A 21,322-nucleotide genomic window follows, 5' to 3' on the forward strand; every position below is an offset into this window, starting at 1 on the left:
GTGGTCTGGACTCCCCCCTGGTCAGAGGTGGTCTGGACTCCCCCTGGTCAGAGGTGGTCTGGACTCCCCCTGGTCAGAGGTGGTCTGGACTCCTCCTGGTCAGAGGTGGTCTGGATTCCCCCCTGGTCAGAGGTGGTCTGGACTCCCCCTGGTCAGAGGTGGTCTGGACTCCCCCCTGGTCAGAGGTGGTCTGGACTCCCCCTGGTCAGAGGTGGTCTGGACCACTCCTCCTGGTCAGAGGTGGTCTGGACTCCCCCCTGGTCAGAGGTGGTCTGAACCACTCCTCCTGGTCAGAGGTGGTCTGGACTCCCCCTGGTCTGAGGTGGTCTGGACTGGACTCCCCCCTGGTCAGAGGTGGTCTGGACTCTCCCCTTGGTCAGAGGTTGTCTGGACTCCCCACTGGTCAGAGGTGGTCTGGACTCCTCCTGGTCAGAGGTGGTCTGGACTCCCCCTGGTCAGAGGTGGTCTGGACTCCCCCCTGGTCAGAGGTGGTCTGGACTCCCCCTGGACAGAGGTAGTCTGGACTCCTCCTGGTCAGAGGTGGTCTGGACTCCTCCTGGTCAAAGGTGGTCTGGACTCCCCCCTGGTCAGAGGTGGTCTGGACTCCCCCCTGGTCAGAGGTGGTCTGGACTCCTCCTGGTCAGAGGTGGTCTGGACTCCCCCTGGTCAGAGGTGGTCTGGACTCCCCCTGGTCAGAGGTGGTCTGGACTCGAGGTGGTCTGGACTCCTCCTGGTCAGAAGTGGTCTGGACTCCCCCTGGTCAGAGGTGGTCTGGACTCCCCCTGGTCAGAGGTGGTCTGGACTCCCCCCTGGTCAGAGGTGGTCTGGACTCCTCCTGGTCAGAGGTGGTCTGGACTCCCCCCTGGTCAGAGGTGGTCTGGACCACTCCTCCTGGTCAGAGGTGGTCTGGACTCCTCCTGGTCAGAGGTAGTCTGGACTGGACTCCCCCCTGGTCAGAGGTGGTCTGGACTCCCCCCTGGTCAGAGGTGGTCTGGACTCCCCCTGGTCAGAGGTGGTCTGGACTCCCCCTGGTCAGAGGTGGTCTGGACTCCTCCTGGTCAGAGGTGGTCTGGATTCCCCCCTGGTCAGAGGTGGTCTGGACTCCCCCTGGTCAGAGGTGGTCTGGACTCCCCCCTGGTCAGAGGTGGTCTGGACTCCCCCTGGTCAGAGGTGGTCTGGACCACTCCTCCTGGTCAGAGGTGGTCTGGACTCCCCCCTGGTCAGAGGTGGTCTGAACCACTCCTCCTGGTCAGAGGTGGTCTGGACTCCCCCTGGTCAGAGGTGGTCTGGACTGGACTCCCCCCTGGTCAGAGGTGGTCTGGACTCTCCCCTTGGTCAGAGGTGGTCTGGACTCCCCCCTGGTCAGAGGTGGTCTGGACTCCCCCTGGTCAGAGGTGGTCTGGACTCCCCACTGGTCAGAGGTGGTCTGGACTCCTCCTGGTCAGAGGTGGTCTGGACTCCCCCTGGTCAGAGGTGGTCTGGACTCCCCCCTGGTCAGAGGTGGTCTGGACTCCCCCTGGACAGAGGTAGTCTGGACTCCTCCTGGTCAGAGGTGGTCTGGACTCCTCCTGGTCAAAGGTGGTCTGGACTCCCCCCTGGTCGGAGGTGGTCTGGACTCCCCCCTGGTCAGAGGTGGTCTGGACTCCTCCTGGTCAGAGGTGGTCTGGACTCCCCCTGGTCAGAGGTGGTCTGGACTCGAGGTGGTCTGGACTCCTCCTGGTCAGAAGTGGTCTGGACTCCCCCTGGTCAGAGGTGGTCTGGACTCCCCCTGGTCAGAGGTGGTCTGGACTCCCCCCTGGTCAGAGGTGGTCTGGACTCCTCCTGGTCAGAGGTGGTCTGGACTCCCCCCTGGTCAGAGGTGGTCTGGACTCCTCCTGGTCAGAGGTGGTCTGGACCACTCCTCCTGGTCAGAGGTGGTCTGGACTCCCCCCTGGTCAGAGGTGGTCTGGACCACTCCTCCTGGTCAGAGGTGGTCTGGACTCCTCCTGGTCAGAGGTGGTCTGGACTGGACTCCCCCCTGGTCAGAGGTGGTCTGGACTCCCCCTGGTCAGAGGTGGTCTGGACTCCCCCCTGGTCAGAGGTGGTCTGGACTCCCCCTGGTCAGAGGTGGTCTGGACTCCCCCCTGGTCAGAGGTGGTCTGGACTCCCCCTGGTCAGAGGTGGTCTGGACCACTCCTCCTGGTCAGAGGTGGTCTGGACTCCCCCCTGGTCAGAGGTGGTCTGGACTCCCCCCTGGTCAGAGGTGGTCTGGACTCCTCCTGGTCAGAGGTGGTCTGGACTCCCCCTGGTCAGAGGTGGTCTGGACTCCCCCCTGGTCAGAGGTGGTCTGGACTCCCCCTGGTCAGAGGTGGTCTGGACTGGACTCCCCCCTGGTCAGAGGTGGTCTGGACTCTCCCCTTGGTCAGAGGTGGTCTGGACTCCCCCCTGGTCAGAGTTGGTCTGGACTCCTCCTGGTCAGAGGTGGTCTGGACTCCCCCTGGTCAGAGGTGGTCTGGACTCCCCCTGGTCAGAGGTAGTCTGGACTCCTCCTGGTCAGAGGTGGTCTGGACTCCTCCTGGTCAAAGGTGGTCTGGACTCCCCCCTGGTCAGAGGTGGTCTGGACTCCCCCCTGGTCAGAGGTGGTCTGGACTCCTCCTGGTCAGAGGTGGTCTGGACTCCCCCTGGTCAGAGGTGGTCTGGACTCGAGGTGGTCTGGACTCCTCCTGGTCAGAGGTGGTCTGGACTCCCCCTGGTCAGAGGTGGTCTGGACTCCCCCTGGTCAGAGGTGGTCTGGACTCCCCCTGGTCAGAGGTGGTCTGGACTCGAGGTGGTCTGGACTCCTCCTGGTCAGAGGTGGTCTGGACTCCCCCTGGTCAGAGGTTGTCTGGACTCCCCCCTGGTCAGAGGTGGTCTGGACTCCTCCTGGTCAGAGGTGGTCTGGACTCCCCCCTGGTCAGAGGTGGTCTGGACTCCTCCTGGTCAGAGGTGGTCTGGACCACTCCTCCTGGTCAGAGGTGGTCTGGACTCCTCCTGGTCAGAGGTGGTCTGGACTGGACTCCCCCCTGGTCAGAGGTGGTCTGGACTCCCCCCTGGTCAGAGGGGGTCTGGACTCCCCCTGGTCAGAGGTGGTCTGCACTCCCCCTGGTCAGAGGTGGTCTGGACTCCCCCCAGGTCAGAGGTGGTCTGGACTCCTCCTGGTCAGAGGTGGTCTGGATTCCCCCCTGGTCAGAGGTGGTCTGGACTCCCCCTGGTCAGAGGTGGTCTGGACTCCCCCCTGGTCAGAGGTGGTCTGGACCACTCCTCCTGGTCAGAGGTGGTCTGGACTCCCCCCTGGTCAGAGGTGGTCTGGACCACTCCTCCTGGTCAGAGGTGGTCTGGACTCCCCCCTGGTCAGAGGTGGTCTGGACCACTCCTCCTGGTCAGAGGTGGTCTGGACTCCCCCCTGGTCAGAGGTGGTCTGGACTCCCCCCTGGTCAGAGGTGGTCTGGACTCCTCCTGGTCAGAGGTGGTCTGGACTCCTCCTGGTCAGAGGTGGTCTGGACTCCCCCTGGTCAGAGGCGATCTACAGATGGAACAGGACATCTCGTCTTTAGATGGAGCTCACTATTTTTTTTTATTTTTTTAAATGATTTGTAAAAATGAGTTTTGCTTCTTAAGTAGATAATAGAGCACCAGGTGTGCTTGTGCTTGTGTACTTGTGTACTTGTACTTGTGTACTTGTACTTGTACACTTGTACTTGTACTTGTGTACTTGTGTACTTGTACTTGTGTACCTGTGTACTTGTACTTGTGTACTTGTGTACTTGTGTACTTGTGTACTTGTGTACTTGTACTTGTGTACTTGTACTTGTACACTTGTACTTGTACTTGTGTACTTGTGTACTTGTACTTGTGTACTTGTGTACTTGTGTACTTGTGTACTTGTGTACTTGTACTTGTACACTTGTACTTGTGTACTTGTGTACTTGTGTACTTGTGTACTTGTGTACTTGTGTACTTTTGTACTTGTACTTGTACACTTGTACTTGTACTTGTGTACTTGTGTACTTGTACTTGTGTACCTGTGTACTTGTGTACTTGTACTTGTGTACTTGTGTACTTGTGTACTTGTGTACTTGTGTACTTGTGTACTTGTACTTGTACACTTGTGTACCTGCGTACTTGTACTTGTGTACTTGTACTTGTACTTGTGTACTTGTGTACCTGTGTACTTGTGTACTTGTGTACTTGTACTTGTGTACCTGTGTACTTGTGTACTTGTACTTGTGTACCTGTGTACTTGTGTACTTGTGTACTTGTGTACTTGTGTACTTGTACACTTGTGTACCTGTGTACTTGTACTTGTGTACTTGTACTTGTGTACTTGTGTACCTGTGTACTTGTACTTGTTTACTTGTACTTGTACTTGTACTTGTAACAGAAGTGTGTCCTTGTGTGCAGTGACTGTGTGTTCGACCTGTGTGCGGAGCAGGGCAGTGAGGAGCTGCGCTGTGCCAGTTATGATGCGTACGCCACGGCCTGTCAGGAGGCAGGGGCCACTGTGGGGCCCTGGAGGAGCCAGCTGGGCTGTGGTGAGGGCCCTGTCACTGATGGACACACCTAATGTTCTCTCCTCTCTCTTTCTCTGTTTTTTCCTTTACATTAAAGTGTAAAACACAGCCTGCTCCAGCAGGGGGCGGTAAACGCCTCAATGTGTCTGATCTGGTTCTGGAACAGCTCAGCTCTGGTTCTGTTCTGGCCTTTAACATGCTGCAGAGGGAACGACATGTTCTAAAGAGCCTGGCAGACGTCCCACACAGTCTGGACATGATTCATGGAGTCTGAGGATAAAGTCTGGCAAAGTCTGAGGAATAAAGTCTGGCGGTAATGCAACACTTGGATGCCAACCGCCATAAAACAACAACAACAACAACAACAACAACATGATTCATGGAGTTGAAAACAGCAGAAGCTTCTCAGAGTCACAGATGGAGCAGATCCAGAGTGTTTAGAGGACTTTATCAAACTGTGAATGAAGCTAAATGTGCTCCAGGTGTGGCCAGAACAATGTGAGAACAAGGTTAAAGCTCCAAAATATATATATATATATATTCTATAATTTGTGTTCTTTAACTGAGCGTAAAGTCAGTTTCACTCTGGGCGTTCTCAGCCTCGCTCAGACCCGTCCCAGGGCAGAGAGGACAGGACCTCCTTAACGGTCCCTTTATGACACGAGGGACACATCCAAAGCAATGGAAGGAGTACTTTTACGGACTACGACAGTCTGAGGACTACGAAAAGTCTGAGGAATAAAGTCTGGCGGTAATGCAACAATTGGATTCCAACCGCCATAAAACAACAACAACAACAACAACAACATGATTCATGGAGTTGAAAACAGCAGAAGCTTCTCAGAGTCACAGATGGAGCAGATCCAGAGTGTTTAGAGGACTTTATCAAACTGTGAATGAAGCTAAATGTGCTCCAGGTGTGGCCAGAACAATGTGAGAACAAGGTTAAAGCTCCAAAATATATATATATATATATATTCTATAATTTGTGTTCTTTAACTGAGCGTAAAGTCAGTTTCACTCTGGGCGTTCTCAGCCTCGCTCAGACCCGTCCCAGGGCAGAGAGGACAGGACCTCCTTAACGGTCCCTTTAAGACACGAGGGACACATCCAAAGCAATGGAAGGAGTACTTTTACGGACTACGACAGTCTGAGGACTACGAAAAGTCTGAGGAATAAAGTCTGGCGGTAATGCAACAATTGGATTCCAACCGCCATAAAACAACAACAACAACAACAAGTCCAAGTCCAGGCTTATCTTGAAATTATGGTCTGAATCTCGCTCCAGCTCCAGTTTAAGCCTCAAGTCGTCGTATATAAAATAAATAATCCTGTGTCTGACCAACGCTAACTGAGGCCTGAGGCTTTGTGCTGCTCCAGCTGAACCCGGGGAGCCCAAAACACTGAGCTCAAAAAGTTCATTGTGATGTTTTTTCTGACCTGACTTTACAAGAGGAAGAAGAGTTCGTCTGAAGGGAGCTCCTTCCCCAGGACATGAGAGACCCTCCCCCAGGACATGAGAGACCCTCCCCCAGGACATGAGAGACCCTCCCCCAGGACATGAGAGACCCTCCCCCAGGACATGAGAGCCCCTCCCCCAGGACATGAGAGCCCCTCCCCCAGGACATGAGAGCCCCTTCCCCAGGACATGAGAGCCCCTCCCCCAGGACATGAGAGCCCCTCCCCCAGGACATGAGAGCCCCTCCCCCAGGACATGAGAGCCCCTTCCCCAGGACATGAGAGACCCTCCCCCAGGACATGAGAGACCCTCCCCCAGGACATGAGAGACCCTCCCCCAGGACATGAGAGCCCCTCCCCCAGGACATGAGAGAACCTCCCCCAGGACATGAGAGCCATACGGGGGAAGTCCTAGTTTAGACCTAGTCTTGGTTTAGACTTGTTTTCTTTTGGTTCATGCTTTAGTTTAGTCCTTTTCTTAGTTTAGTCACGGTTTACCAATAGTTTTTTTTTTTTGTAGAAGACTTGAGTTTGTTCTTTGTCAGTCCCGTGGGGCCCTCTGGGGCCCTCCACACACTGGGTTCTTCTCTCTGAGTCTTTGGTTCCTTTGTGCTCTGCAGCTCTGGCCTGTGGCGGGAACAGCTCGTACTCGCCCTGTATGACCCCGTGCCCCGCCTCCTGTGCTGACCTGGCTGCCCCGTCCGAGTGCGACAGTGACCGGTGCACAGAGGGCTGCCAGTGTGTGCCCGGGTTTACCATGAGCGAGGGCCAGTGCGTGCCCTTCCCCCAGTGCGGGTGCTCCTTCCTCAGCAGATACTACCCCGTGAGTCGCACACAGTCCACTGACCTAACCGCCTAACCGCCTAACCGCCTAACTACCTAACTACCTAACTACCTAACTACCTAACTGCCTAACTACCTAACTGCCTAACCAACTAACCACCTAACCGCTTAACTACCTAACTAAGACTAACAAGTTCCATCGTCTTCTGCCAAACCACAGTTACCCTGTATTTAATCAAAAATAGGCAACAAACCTGGTTTGGGTCTAGTTCAGACCTGGTTTGGGTCCTTGGATGAGAGTCTTCTGTCTCCTGCAGCTGAACGACAGGTTCGTGACGGAGGACTGTTCTCAGTCCTGTGAGTGCACCACCACCGGAGCAGTGTGTCTACCCAAAGCCTGTCCTGAAGGTCACATCTGCACCATCTACGACCTCAGACGGGACTGCTACAGAGGTCAGGCCCTTCTCCCTCACAGCTCTATGTTCCCACAGCTCTATGTTCCCACAGCTCTATGTTCTCACAGCTCTATGTTCTCACAGCTCTATGTTCTCACAGCTCTATGTTCCCACAGCTCTATGTTCCCACAGCTCTGTTCTCACAGCTCTATGTTCTCACAGCTCTATGTTCACACAGCTCTATGTTCACACAGCTCTATGTTCTCACAGCTCTATGTTCTCACAGCTCTATGTTCCCACAGCTCTATGTTCACACAGCTCTATGTTCTCACAGCTCTATGTTCTCACAGCTCTATGTTCACACAGCTCTACGTTCTCACAGCTCTATGTTCTCACAGCTCTATGTTCTCACAGCTCTATGTTCCCACAGCTCTATGTTCACACAGCTCTATGTTCACACAGCTCTATGTTCTCACAGCTCTATGTTCACACAGCTCTATGTTCACACAGCTCTATGTTCTCACAGCTCTATGTTCTCACAGCTCTATGTTCTCACAGCTCTATGTTCTCACAGCTCTATGTTCCCACAGCTCTATGTTCACACAGCTCTATGTTCTCACAGCTCTATGTTCTCACAGCTCTATGTTCCCACAGCTCTATGTTCTCACAGCTCTATGTTCACACAGCTCTATGTTCTCACAGCTCTATGTTCTCACAGCTCTATGTTCTCACAGCTCTATGTTCTCACAGCTCTATGTTCCCACAGCTCTATGTTCCCACAGCTCTATGTTCACACAGCTCTATGTTCTCACAGCTCTATGTTCTCACAGCTCTATGTTCTCACAGCTCTATGTTCCCACAGCTCTATGTTCACACAGCTCTATGTTCTCACAGCTCTATGTTCTCACAGCTCTATGTTCCCACAGCTCTATGTTCTCACAGCTCTATGTTCACACAGCTCTATGTTCTCACAGCTCTATGTTCTCACAGCTCTATGTTCTCACAGCTCTATGTTCTCACAGCTCTATGTTCCCACAGCTCTATGTTCCCACAGCTCTATGTTCCCACAGCTCTATGTTCACACAGCTCTATGTTCTCACAGCTCTATGTTCTCACAGCTCTAGTGTGTGTGGTTTCAGAGGGCCCCTGCCTGAGCTCCCCCTGCCTGAACGGAGGCACCTGCACTGAGGGCCACAACTCGTCCTACAGCTGCCAGTGTCCCGACGGCTTTGTGGGAACCAACTGTGAAGGAGAAGAGAAGCCCGACGGTATGACATGCCCACCCACATGACATGCCCACCCACATGACACGCCCACCCACATGACACGCCCACCCACATGACACGCCCACCCACATGACACGCCCACCCACATGACACACCCACCCACATGACACACCCACACACATGACACACCCACCCACATGACACGCCCACCCACATGACACGCCCACCCACATGACACGCCCACCCATCGGAACCCAACACATAACACGCCCACCCACATGACACACCCACATGACACACCCACCCACATGACATGCCCACCCACATGACACGCCCACCCACATGACCAGGGCCGGCCCAGCCTATAATCGAACTAAGCAGCCGCGTAGGGCCCCGAGGCGTTAATAGGGCCCCCAATCTGGCAACCCGTCTTATGCGAAGTGCAAGCGCAGCGTGCGCCACTAGTGTAGTAGCGCTGCTGGCGCGGCAGCGCACACAGCGGTAACATATAACGCACAAACTGCATTTATTTGTAATGACAATCTGGCAACCGAGACACCAAACCTGCTCTGATTGGGCAACTTCATTGTGCGCGAGGAGCTCGAGAGCAAAACATAAACACAACACAACGTGGTCATCATGTCCAGAAGAATATATCTCCTGGTGCCGAAAAACGAAAGAAGAAACTTCTTGACGATGTAAAGAAACTGCAAACTCAACAACACTCTCCAGGTATTGAACTTCTCTTACAAAGAGACGGTTAATGCTGCTGTTTGAAACAACTCGAGTCTGTCACGTTCGCTCAGGCTGGAGGCGACGAGAGCTCTGCCCCGCGCATAATATGTGTCTGAATGAAAGATAATAAACTTCACATTGACACCAGCCCCGTAGTGTGAGCTGCAGGTGAGGCCGGTGAGGGGCGTCCATGGCCCGGGTCACTAAGAGGCGGAGATCCGGTCCGGACGAGCGCCGTCTCGCCCAGAACCTCTGACGTGAGACTTTGGAGTGAACAGTGTGCGGCCCCTGTCCCGGGCCCCTGAGCAGCCTCACTTAGAGATGAGCGGGTTTGAGTTTGCGTCCCTCTCTCTCACATCACCATGTGTGAGATCAATCGTGACTCGTGATGTCTGTTTGACTTCTTAAAGTGCAATAAGAGGAACGTAAAGGTTTATGCACGTGAGGTCCATCAGCCAATCACATCGCAGCATTGTTTCACACAGAGTCCAGTGTGTGATGTTCTGATCAGAACAAACATTTATATTGTAATTCACTTTTAATAGAGCAATAAAACGTTTCAATTTATTTAAAAAGCATCATTAGACTATTTGTTATAAATTATAATAAATTGATAGTGAAAAATAACCAGACACATTAAAATTACATCTGTTATAGAATAATACTATATATTTTTATACAAAAGTGGCAAAGTTGCAGAAACGCAGTCGCTTCACAATAGCGAGGTTTGGACCTTCACTTCTCGTTCTGTTCATTCTCTGGGAATAACATGTTTGCACTGTTTTATCAGTGTTAATTGTTAATCAAGCAATTCTTATGCCATTTTTTTTAATTTAATATAACTTGTTTTGTCACTTTGGCAAGAAGGAACAGTTGGGAGCAGTAAAAGATAAATTAGTAAGGATAACTATTACTTTTACATTTTCAGTTAAAATGAATCAATTTGATCATAATTATTTTTCATAGCCAATATTGTATTGAGTAATTAAGTATACTAATGTATTAATAACTGGCTTTAGTCATTTTCTCCTGGCACAGTTTCATCACATCATCATTTTATAGCATTACAACCTCAACATTTGACTCTTACTTTAGCCGGCTGGACCTCATTAAAATGCAGCAGAAGACCCAAAAAAGGTCTGAAAATCTCTGGCCCCCAGACCCCCCTGTTCATTAATTTAAACTAATGTGCTAATGTGGCTGAAGACCCTTAACGCCCACAAATACACCCAAAAACATATCTGGGACGTGTGTTATTTGTACAGGGAGTAGAGGTGATGTCAGCGGAATACCAAGTTGCATTGTGGGATTTAAGTTATCAATATTTGAGCTTGTGAGGTGTTGAGAATAAACTAACTGGCAAACGGATGCCCTGGAGTTTTGGTGCTTTGTTTGCGTTGAAGAAAGTTCCATATGTGAATTGTTTACTGACAATGGCAATAAAACTGATTCTGATGACGTGGTGAGGGGCCCCCAAAAATGTTTTCGCTTAGGGCCCCCTGAAGGCTTGGGCCGGCCCTGCACATGACACACCCACCCACCGGAACCCAACACGTGACACGCCCACACACCGGAACCCAACACGTGACACGCCCACACACCGGAACCCAACACATGACACGCCCACACACCGGAACTCAACACGTGACACGCCCACACACCGGAACCCAACACATGACACGCCCACACACCGGAACTCAACACGTGACACGCCCACACACCGGAACCCAACACATGACACACCCACCCACATGACACGCCCACACACCGGAACCCAACACATGACACGCCCACACACCGGAACCCAACGCGTGACACACCCACACACCAGGACCCAACACGTGACACGCCCACACACCGGAACCCAACATGTGACACGCCCACACACCAGAACCCAACACGTGACACGCCCACACACCAGAACCCAACACATGACACGCCCACACACCAGAACCCAACACGTGACACGCCCACACACCAGAACCCAACACGTGACACGCCCACACACCGGAACCCAACACGTGACAAGGTCCTATCACACAATAAAATAAAATAAACCTGACACAGGCTTAAAAAAATAAGATAAGATAAGATAAGATATTCCTTTATTGTCCCACATGGGGAAATTTCATTGGTGCAACGCAGGTAGATACAGAGGTAGATCCAGAAGAACAGATCACTTATAGGAAGTCTGAAAAACACTTTCAGTAGAAGATCTCCTATAAATAAACAAAAACTCCCATAGACAAATAAATACATAAATACATAAATACCATGTCATGTGATCCCGACAGTAATTGCACATGAATATGTGTCACGACAGCACATAGACTGCACATGAATTCCAACAGCAATTGCACATACGACAGAATTGCACATCAGTATTAGGTTAGGTCAGTATTGCGACGGGATAACGTGACGATCTCCGGGTAAGACGACAGTTCTCCGCAGTTTCATGAGTTCCTCCTTTGTGGAAACGCGGTACGGCGCCGGCCGGGGGGCGGGGCCGGAGCCGGGGGGCGGGGCCGGAGCCGGGGGGCGGGGCCGGAGCCGGGGGACTCAGAGCCAAGACACATCGCAACGACGCGACGAAAACACTCAATCCAGCCGAATAAAGTCAAAACAAGTTAATTTAAAGCGATTCCAGTGCGTGTCCCGACCGTTCGTGAAGTTCCTCTTTCATATAAACGTGTATATAAACGTGTACCGACGACACGCCGACTGAAATCAGTTTAATTCCACAGTGCATGGTTATTTTGGGGGTCCAGTTACTACATCTAGAATATTTCAGATGACTTTCAAAATGAGCCTGGATTCTTGTAGTTTTAAGTCCGGTTTGGGAATCAAAATCAGAATCAGAATCATTGATTCATTAAACAAATTTCGCAAATATCTGGTGAGTCCAGATGTAATGGAGTGCCAGGTCGATGATGTCGTCCACAGATCTGTTGGCTCTGTAGGTGAACTGCAGGGGCTCCAGCAGGGGGTACAGCAGGGGTCCAGCAGGGGTCCAGCAGGAGGTCCAGCAGGGGGTACAGCAGGGGTCCAGCAGGGGTCCAGCAGGAGGTCCAGCAGGAGGTCCAGCAGGAGGTCCAGCAGGAGGTCCAGCAGGGGGTACAGCAGGGGCTCCAGCAGGGGGTACAGCAGGGGTCCAGCAGGGGTCCAGCAGGGGTCCAGCAGGAGGTCCAGCAGGGAGTCCAGCAGGGGGTCCAGCAGGGGGTACAGCAGGGGCTCCAGCAGGGGGTACAGCAGGGGTCCAGCAGGGGTCCAGCAGGGGTCCAGCAGGAGGTCCAGCAGGGAGTCCAGCAGGGGTCCAGCAGGGGGTACAGCAGGGGTCCAGCAGGGGTCCAGCAGGGGTCCAGCAGGAGGTCCAGCAGGGGGTACAGCAGGGGTCCAGCAGGGGTCCAGCAGGAGGTCCAGCAGGGAGTCCAGCAGGGGGTACAGCAGGGGTCCAGCAGGGGTCCAGCAGGGAGTCCAGCAGGGAGTCCAGCAGGAGGTCCAGCAGGGGGTCCAGCAGGGGGTCCAGCAGGAGTTCCAGCAGGGGTCCAGCAAGAGGTCCAGCAGGGAGTCCAGCAGGAGCTCCAGCAGGGGGTACAGCAGGGGTCCAGCAGGGGTCCAGCAGGAGGTCCAGCAGGGAGTCCAGCAGGGGGTACAGCAGGGGTCCAGCAGGGGTCCAGCAGGGAGTCCAGCAGGGAGTCCAGCAGGGGGTCCAGCAGGAGTTCCAGCAGGGGTCCAGCAGGAGGTCCAGCAGGGAGTCCAGCAGGGAGTCCAGCAGGGAGTCCAGCAGGGGGTCCAGCAGAAGGTCCAGCAGGGGGTCCAGCAGGGGGTCCAGCAGGAGGAGGTGAAGGACTTGAGGTGGGGGAGGACCAGGCGCTCAAATGACTTCATGACAGACGTCAGTGCCAGAGGTCTGTAGTCATTAAGTTCAGTGATCGGGGGCTTCTTGGAGACAGGGACAATGATGGACGACTTGAAGCTGGGACATGACTCCAGGAAGTGTCTTAAGGTGGAGGGGGAGACACGTCTGGTCCAGCAGCTTTTCGGGGGATGGATTTACAAAAGATTCTGTTCACATACTATCTTTAAACACTTTTAATGCAGCTTTTCTAGAGCCTCATAGTCTTTTCTCGTTGCAGAGACCAACTGGACCGTTCTGATTGCAGTGGTGGTGTCGGTGGCTCTGGTCGTTGTCATAGTAACCATTACCATTGTGTGCATCTGTAAACGTAAAAACAAGTAAGTGACACTAGAGCCGGTCTTCAAACCAACAGGAGTGACCGTGTAAAGCGGAAATATATTGTTGACATCAAACTAAGGAGACTCACAAATCATCCAAAAGTGTGTCACGTGCCAGACACTGTGCCACCGGCGGCCATCTTGGTTCTGGTCCCTAATATAAACAAATGTAAACTAGAGGAAATCTGCACAAACGGCTAAAATATGAGAAAAGGGGCACATCCTCCCATGTCACACCCTCATGTCCCTCATGTGTCACACCCTCATGTGTCACACCCTCATGTCCCACACCCTCATGTCCCTCATGTGTCACACCCTCATGTGTCACACCCTCATGTGTCACACCCTCATGTCCCTCATGTGTCACACCCTCATGTGTCACACCCTCATGTGTCACACCCTCATGTCCCTCATGTGTCACACCCTCATGTGTCACACCCTCATGTGTCACACCCTCATGTCCCTCATGTGTCACACCCTCATGTGTCACACCCTCATGTGTCACACCCTCATGTGTCACACCCTCATGTGTCACACCCTCATGTCCCTCATGTGTCACACCCTCATGTGTCACACCCTCATGTCCCTCATGTGTCACACCCTCATGTGTCACACCCTCATGTGTCACACCCTCATGTCCCTCATGTGTCACACCCTCATGTGTCACACCCTCATGTGTCACACCCTCATGTGTCACACCCTCATGTCCCTCATGTGTCACACCCTCATGTGTCACACCCTCATGTCCCTCATGTGTCACACCCTCATGTGTCACACCCTCATGTGCCACACCCTCATGTCTCTCATGTGTCACACCCTCATGTGTCACACCCTCATGTCCCTCATGTGTCACACCCTCATGTGTCACACCCTCATGTGCCACACCCTCATGTCCCTCATGTGTCACACCCTCATGTGTCACACCCTCATGTCCCTCATGTGTCACACCCTCATGTCCCTCATGTGTCACATCCTCATGTCCCTCATGTCCCTCATGTCCCTCATGTCCCTCATGTGTCACACCCTCATGTGTCACACCCTCATGTGTCACATCCTCATGTCCCTCATGTCCCTCATGTCCCTCATGTGTCACACCCTCATGTGTCACACCCTCATGTGTCACATCCTCATGTCCCTCATGTCCCTCATGTCCCTCATGTGTCACACCCTCATGTGTCACACCCTCATGTGTCACACCCTCATGTCCCTCATGTCCCTCATGTGTCACACCCTCATGTCCCTCATGTCCCTCATGTGTCACACCCTCATATCCCTCATGTCCCTCATGTCCCTCATGTGTCACACCCTCATGTGTCACACCCTCATGTCCCTCATGTGTCACACCCTCATATCCCTCATGTCCCTCATCTGTCACACCCTCATGTGTCACACCCTCATGTCCCTCATGTCCCTCATGTGTCACACCCTCATATCCCTCATGTCCCTCATGTCCCTCATGTGTCACACCCTCATGTGTCACACCCTCATGTCCCTCATGTGTCACACCCTCATATCCCTCATGTCCCTCATGTGTCACACCCTCATGTCCCTCATGTCCCTCATGTGTCACACCCTCAGGCTGCGTTTCATCTGGTTCTTTTTACAGGTCACAAGTTTATGTAATTCAGACGCAGCAGGTGCTTCGTCGTGGGTGAGAGAATAACTGTCAAAGTTGTGCTACTTTTGGGACATTTCTGGGCACATCCTGTACCTGTGTTGGGAGGGAATGTTTCCACTCTGCTGCTCCTCACCTGTTCAGCCACACACTCTCATACTCTGGACTTCTCTGTGTGTACTTCTTAGTGTGTACTATCAAGTGTTAAGGCAATTACCCATCTTAAAATGTAGTTTCCCACATTAGAATATAGTTTTTTCCATATATATATCTATATCTATATATATATATATATATATATATATATATATATATATATATGACAATGCTGTCATGTATGTGTGTATATATATTACACAAGTATAGCATTGTAGTAGCATTGTAATAGCAGGTTCCTTGGTGGCGCTGTTGAACAGTTACACATCATGTAGAGGCGGGGCAATGACACAACCTTCACTTGCGAATGCAGCGGAGATGTTTGGAATATTTGCTCTGGTTTTTGGGGATAAGACCTGTTTTAGACTTTAGCCTAAATGTGTAGTATTTGTGTTAAATGTGTAGTATTTGTGTTAAATGTGTAGTATTTGTGTGTTAAATGTGTAGTATTTGTGTTAAATGTGTAGTATTTGTTAAATGTGTAGTATTTGTGTTAAATGTGTAGTATTTGTGTTAAATGTGTAGTATTTGTGTGTTAAACATGTGAATGAAACACGACACAATGACGAGGACACAGCATTATACAGATGAAGATTAGTCATCTTAAAACGCGTACTTTAAAGTGAGCTTTGTATTTAGTGACGTGGAAGTAACAAGTGCTTCTTTGACTATGGTAGAGTTTATATGAAATATTAGTAATACATCAATAACTTTACAGATCCACACGAGGATCAGCTCATGCTTTATGATCCTCTGCATTTCATTTGTATTGATGAGTTCAGTCACTTGATAGTACACTCTTCTGATACTGTGTACTTCATAGTATTCCTCTGTGTTCTTCTCAGGAAAAAAGACCACGACAAGGTCAGCCTCAGGAGCTCAGGTAAGACATGTGTCCCGGTCAGGAGCACACACATCGGTCAGGAGCACACACATCGGTCAGGAGCACACACATCGGTCAGGAGCACACACACATCGGTCAGGAGCACACACACATCGGTCAGGAGCACACACATCGGTCAGGAGCACACACACATCGGTCAGGAGCACACACATCGGTCAGGAGCACACACACATCGGTCAGGAGCACACATATCGGTCAGGAGCACACACACATCGGTCAGGAGCACACACATCGGTCAGGAGCACACACACATCGGTCAGGAGCACACACACATCGGTCAGGAGCACACACACATCGGTCAGGAGCACACACACATCGGTCAGGAGCACACATGATAGTAGTGGTGCTGGATGATGGTGGTGGTGCTGGATGATGGTGGTGGTGCTGGATGATGGTGGTGGTGCTGGATGATGGTGGTGATGCTGGATAATGGTGGTGGTGCTGGATGATAGTGGTGGTGCTGGATGATGGTGGAGGTGCTGGATGATAGTGGTGGTGCTGGATGATGGTGGTGGTGCTGGATGATGGTGGTGGTGCTGGATGATGGTTGTGGTGCTGGATGATGGTTGTGGTGCTGGATGATGGTGGTGGTGCTGGATGATGGTGGTGGTGCTGTATGATGGTGCTGGATGATAGTGGTGGTGCTGGATGATGATGGTGGTGGTGCTGGATGATGGTGGTGGTGCTGGATGATAGTGGTGGTGCTGGATGATAGTGGTGGTGCTGGATGATGGTGGTGGTGCTGGATGATGGTTGTGGTGCTGGATGATGGTGGTGGTGCTGGATGATGGTGGTGGTGCTGTATGATGGTGCTGGATGATAGTGGTGGTGCTGGATGATGATGGTGGTGGTGCTGGATGATGGTGGTGGTGCTGGATGATAGTGGTGGTGCTGGATGATAGTGGTGGTGCTGGATGATGGTGGTGGTGCTGGATGATAGAGGTGTTGCTGGATGATGGTGGTGGTGCTGGATGATGGTGGTGGTGCTGGATGATGGTGGTGGTGCTGGATGATAGTGGTGGTGCTGGATGATGGTGGTGGTGCTGTATGATGGTGCTGGATGATAGTGGTGGTGCTGGATGATGATGGTGGTGGTGCTGGATGATGGTGGTGGTGCTGGATGATGGTGGTGGTGCTGGATGATGGTGGTGGTGCTGGATGATGGTGGGGGTGCTGGATGATGGTGGTGGTGCTGGATGATAGTGGTGGTGCTGGATGATAGTGGTGGTGCTGGATGATAGTGGTGGTGGTGCTGGATGATAGTGGTGGTGCTGGATGATACTGGTGGTGCTGGATGATGGTGGTGGTGCTGGATGATAGTGGTGGTGGTGCTGGATGATGGTGGTGGTGCTGGATGATAGTGGTGGTGCCGGATGATGGTGGTGGTGCTGGATGATAGAGGTGGTGCTGGATGATAGTGGAGGTGCTGGACAATGGTGGTGGTGCTGGACGATGGTGGTGGTGCTGGACGATGGTGGTGGTGCTGGATGATGGTGGTGGTGCTGGATGATGGTGGTGGTGCTGGATGATAGTGGTGGTGCTGGATGTTGGTGGTGGTGCTGGATGATGGTGCTGGATGATGGTGCTGGATGATAGTGGTGGTGCTGGATGAAATTGGTGGTGCTGGATGATAGTGGTGGTGCTGGATGATAGTGGTGGTGCTGGATGATGGTGGTGGTGCTGGATGATGGTGGTGGTGCTGGATGATAGTGGTGATGCTGGATGATGGTGCTGGATGATGGTGCTGGATGATAGTGGTGGTGCTGGATGATACTGGTGGTGCTGGATGATAGTGGTGGTGCTGGATGATGGTGCTGGATGATAGTGGTGGTGCTGGATGATGATGGTGGTGGTGCTGAATGATAGTGGTGGTGCTGGATGATGGTGGTGGTGCTGGATGATAGTGGTGGTGCTGGATGCTGGTGGTGGTGCTGGATGATGGTGATGGTGCTGGATGATGGTGGTGGTGCTGGATGATAGTGGTGGTGCTGGATGATAGTGGTGGTGCTGGATGCTGGTGGTGGTACTGGATGATGGTGGTGGTGCTGGATGATGGTGGTGGTGCTCGATGATAGTGGTGGTGCTGGATGATGATGGTGGTGGTGCTGGATGATGGTGGTGGTGCTGGATGATAGTGGTGGTGCTGGATGATGGTGGTGGTGCTGGATGATGGTGGTGGTGGTGCTGGATGATGGTGGTGGTGCTGGATGATGGTGGTGGTGCTGGATGATGGTGGTGGTGCTGGATGATAGAGGTGGTGCTGGATGATAGTGGAGGTGCTGGACGATGGTGGTGGTGCTGGACGATGGTGGTGGTGCTGGATGATAGTGGTGGTGCTGGATGATAGTGGTGGTGCTGGATGATAGTGGTGGCGCTGGATGATACTGGTGGTGCTGGATGATGGTGGTGGTGCTGGATGATAGTGGTGGTGGTGCTGGATGATAGTGGTGGTGCTGGATGATACTGGTGGTGCTGGATGATGGTGGTGGTGCTGGATGATAGTGGTGGTGCTGGATGATAGTGCAGGTGCTGGATGATAGTGGTGGTGCTGGATGATGATGGTGGTGGTGCTGGATGATGGTGGTGGTGCTGGATGATAGTGGTGGTGCTGGATGATGGTGGTGGTGCTGGATGATGGTGGTGGTGGTGGTGCTGGATGATGGTGGTGGTGCTGGATGATGGTGGTGGTGCTGGATGATAGTGGTGGTGCTGGATGATGGTGCTGGATGATGGTGGTGGTGCTGGATGATGGTGGTGGTGCTGGATGATGGTGGTGGTGCTGGATGATAGTGGTGGTGCTGGATGATGGTGGTGGTGCTGGATGATAGTGGTGGTGCTGGATGATAGTGGTGGTGCTGGATGATGGTGGTGGTGCTGGATGCTGGTGGTGGTACTGGATGATGGTGGTGGTGCTGGATGATGGTGGTGGTGCTCGATGATAGTGGTGGTGCTGGATGATGATGGTGGTGGTGCTGGATGATGGTGGTGGTGCTGGATGCTGGTGGTGGTACTGGATGATGGTGGTGGTGCTGGATGATGGTGGTGGTGCTCGATGATAGTGGTGGTGCTGGATGATGATGGTGGTGGTGCTGGATGATGGTGGTGGTGCTGGATGATAGTGGTGGTGCTGGATGATGGTGGTGGTGCTGGATGATGGTGGTGGTGGTGCTGGATGATGGTGGTGGTGCTGGATGATGGTGGTGGTGCTGGATGATAGAGGTGGTGCTGGATGATAGTGGAGGTGCTGGACGATGGTGGTGGTGCTGGACGATGGTGGTGGTGCTGGATGATAGTGGTGGTGCTGGATGATAGTGGTGGTGCTGGATGATAGTGGTGGCGCTGGATGATAGTGGTGGTGGTGCTGGATGATAGTGGTGGTGCTGGATGATACTGGTGGTGCTGGATGATGGTGGTGGTGCTGGATGATAGTGGTGGTGCTGGATGATAGTGCAGGTGCTGGATGATGGTGGTGGTGCTGGATGATAGTGGTGGTGCCGGATGATGGTGGTGGTGCTGGATGATAGAGGTGGTGCTGGATGATAGTGGAGGTGCTGGACGATGGTGGTGGTGCTGGACGATGGTGGTGGTGCTGGACGATGGTGGTGGTGTTGGATGATGGTGGTGGTGCTGGATGATGGTGGTGGTGCTGGATGATAGTGGTGGTGCTGGATGTTGGTGGTGGTGCTGGATGATGGTGCTGGATGATAGTGGTGGTGCTGGATGATATTGGTGGTGCTGGATGATAGTTGTGGTGCTGGATGATGGTGCTGGATGATGGTGGTGGTGCTGGATGATGGTGGTGGTGCTGGATGATGGTGGTGGTGCTGGATGATAGTGGTGGTGCTGGATGATGGTGGTGGTGCTGGATGATAGTGGTGGTGCTGGATGATAGTGGTGGTGCTGGATGATGGTGGTGGTGCTGGATGCTGGTGGTGGTACTGGATGATGGTGGTGGTGCTGGATGATGGTGGTGGTGCTGGATGATGGTGGTGGTGCCGGATGATGGTGGTGGTGCTGGATGATGGTGGTGGTGCTGGATGATGGTGGTGATGCTGGATGATGGTGGTGGTGCTGGATGATAGAGGTGGTGCTGGATGATAGTGGAGGTGCTGGACGATGGTGGTGGTGCTGGACGATGGTGGTGGTGCTGGATGATAGTGGTGGCGCTGGATGATAGTGGTGGTGGTGCTGGATGATAGTGGTGGTGCTGGATGATACTGGTGGTGCTGGATGATGGTGGTGGTGCTGGATGATAGTGCAGGTGCTGGATGATGGTGGTGGTGCTGGATGATGGTGGTGGTGCCGGATGATGGTGGTGGTGCTGGATGATGGTGGTGGTGCTGGATGATGGTGGTGATGCTGGATGATAGTGGAGGTGCTGGACGATGGTGGTGGTGCTGGACGATGGTGGTGGTGCTGGACGATGGTGGTGGTGTTGGATGATGGTGGTGGTGCTGGATGATAGTGGTGGTGCTGGATGTTGGTGGTGGTGCTGGATGATGGTGCTGGATGATAGTGGTGGTGCTGGATGATATTGGTGGTGCTGGATGATAGTTGTGGTGCTGGATGATAGTGGTGGTGCTGGATGATGGTGGTGGTGCTGGATGATGGTGGTGGTGCTGGATGATGGTGGTGGTGCTGGATGATAGTGGTGGTGCTGGATGATGGTGCTGGATGATGGTGGTGGTGCTGGATGATGGTGGTGGTGCTGGATGATGGTGGTGGTGCTGGATGATAGTGGTGGTGCTGGATGATGGTGGTGGTGCTGGATGATAGTGGTGGTGCTGGATGATAGTGGTGGTGCTGGATGATGGTGGTGGTGCTGGATGATACTGGTGGTGCTGGATTATACTGGTGGTGCTGGATGATAGTGGTGGTGCTGGATGATGGTGCTGGATGAAAGTGGTGGTGCTGGATGATGATGGTGGTGGTGCTGAATGATAGTGGTGGTGCTGGATGATAGTGGTGGTGCTGGATGATAGTGGTGGTGCAGGATGATAGTGGTGGTGCTGGAATATGGTGCTGGATGATAGTGGTGGTGCTGGATGATGGTGGTGGTGCTGGATGATAGTGGTGGTGCTGGATGATGGTGGTGGTGCAGGATGATGGTGGTGGTGCTGGATGATGGTTGTGGTGCTGGATGATGGTTGTGGTGCTGGATGATAGTGGTGGTGCTGGATGATGGTGGTGGTGCTGGATGATAGTGGTGGTGCTGGATGATAGAGGTGGTGCTGGATGATGGTGCTGGATGATATTGGTGGTGCTGGATGATGGTGGTGGTGCTG

At 52.8% G+C, this 21,322-nt stretch overlaps 1 protein-coding gene across 1 annotated transcript in view; it reads left to right on the forward strand.

The window, feature by feature from the left end:
* Positions 1–15,123, forward strand: part of zanl (zonadhesin, like) — a 113,095-nt gene extending 97,972 nt beyond the window's left edge. Inside the window, exons 46-51 of the mRNA XM_072459746.1 lie at positions 4,420–4,550; positions 6,608–6,810; positions 7,088–7,223; positions 8,305–8,433; positions 13,263–13,362; positions 14,969–15,123. Of these exons, the coding sequence (XP_072315847.1) occupies positions 4,420–4,550; positions 6,608–6,810; positions 7,088–7,223; positions 8,305–8,433; positions 13,263–13,362; positions 14,969–15,017 (748 nt within the window). The 3' untranslated portion in view covers positions 15,018–15,123. The remainder of the gene's footprint in view (positions 1–4,419; positions 4,551–6,607; positions 6,811–7,087; positions 7,224–8,304; positions 8,434–13,262; positions 13,363–14,968) is intronic.
* The last annotated feature ends 6,199 nt before the right edge of the window (positions 15,124–21,322 follow it).

The sequence above is a fragment of the Eucyclogobius newberryi genome, unplaced genomic scaffold (assembly GCF_026437365.1).
Source record: "Eucyclogobius newberryi isolate DKJ021-1_F unplaced genomic scaffold, fEucNew1.0.hap1 SCAF_27, whole genome shotgun sequence".
NCBI lineage: Eukaryota > Metazoa > Chordata > Actinopteri > Gobiiformes > Gobiidae > Eucyclogobius > Eucyclogobius newberryi.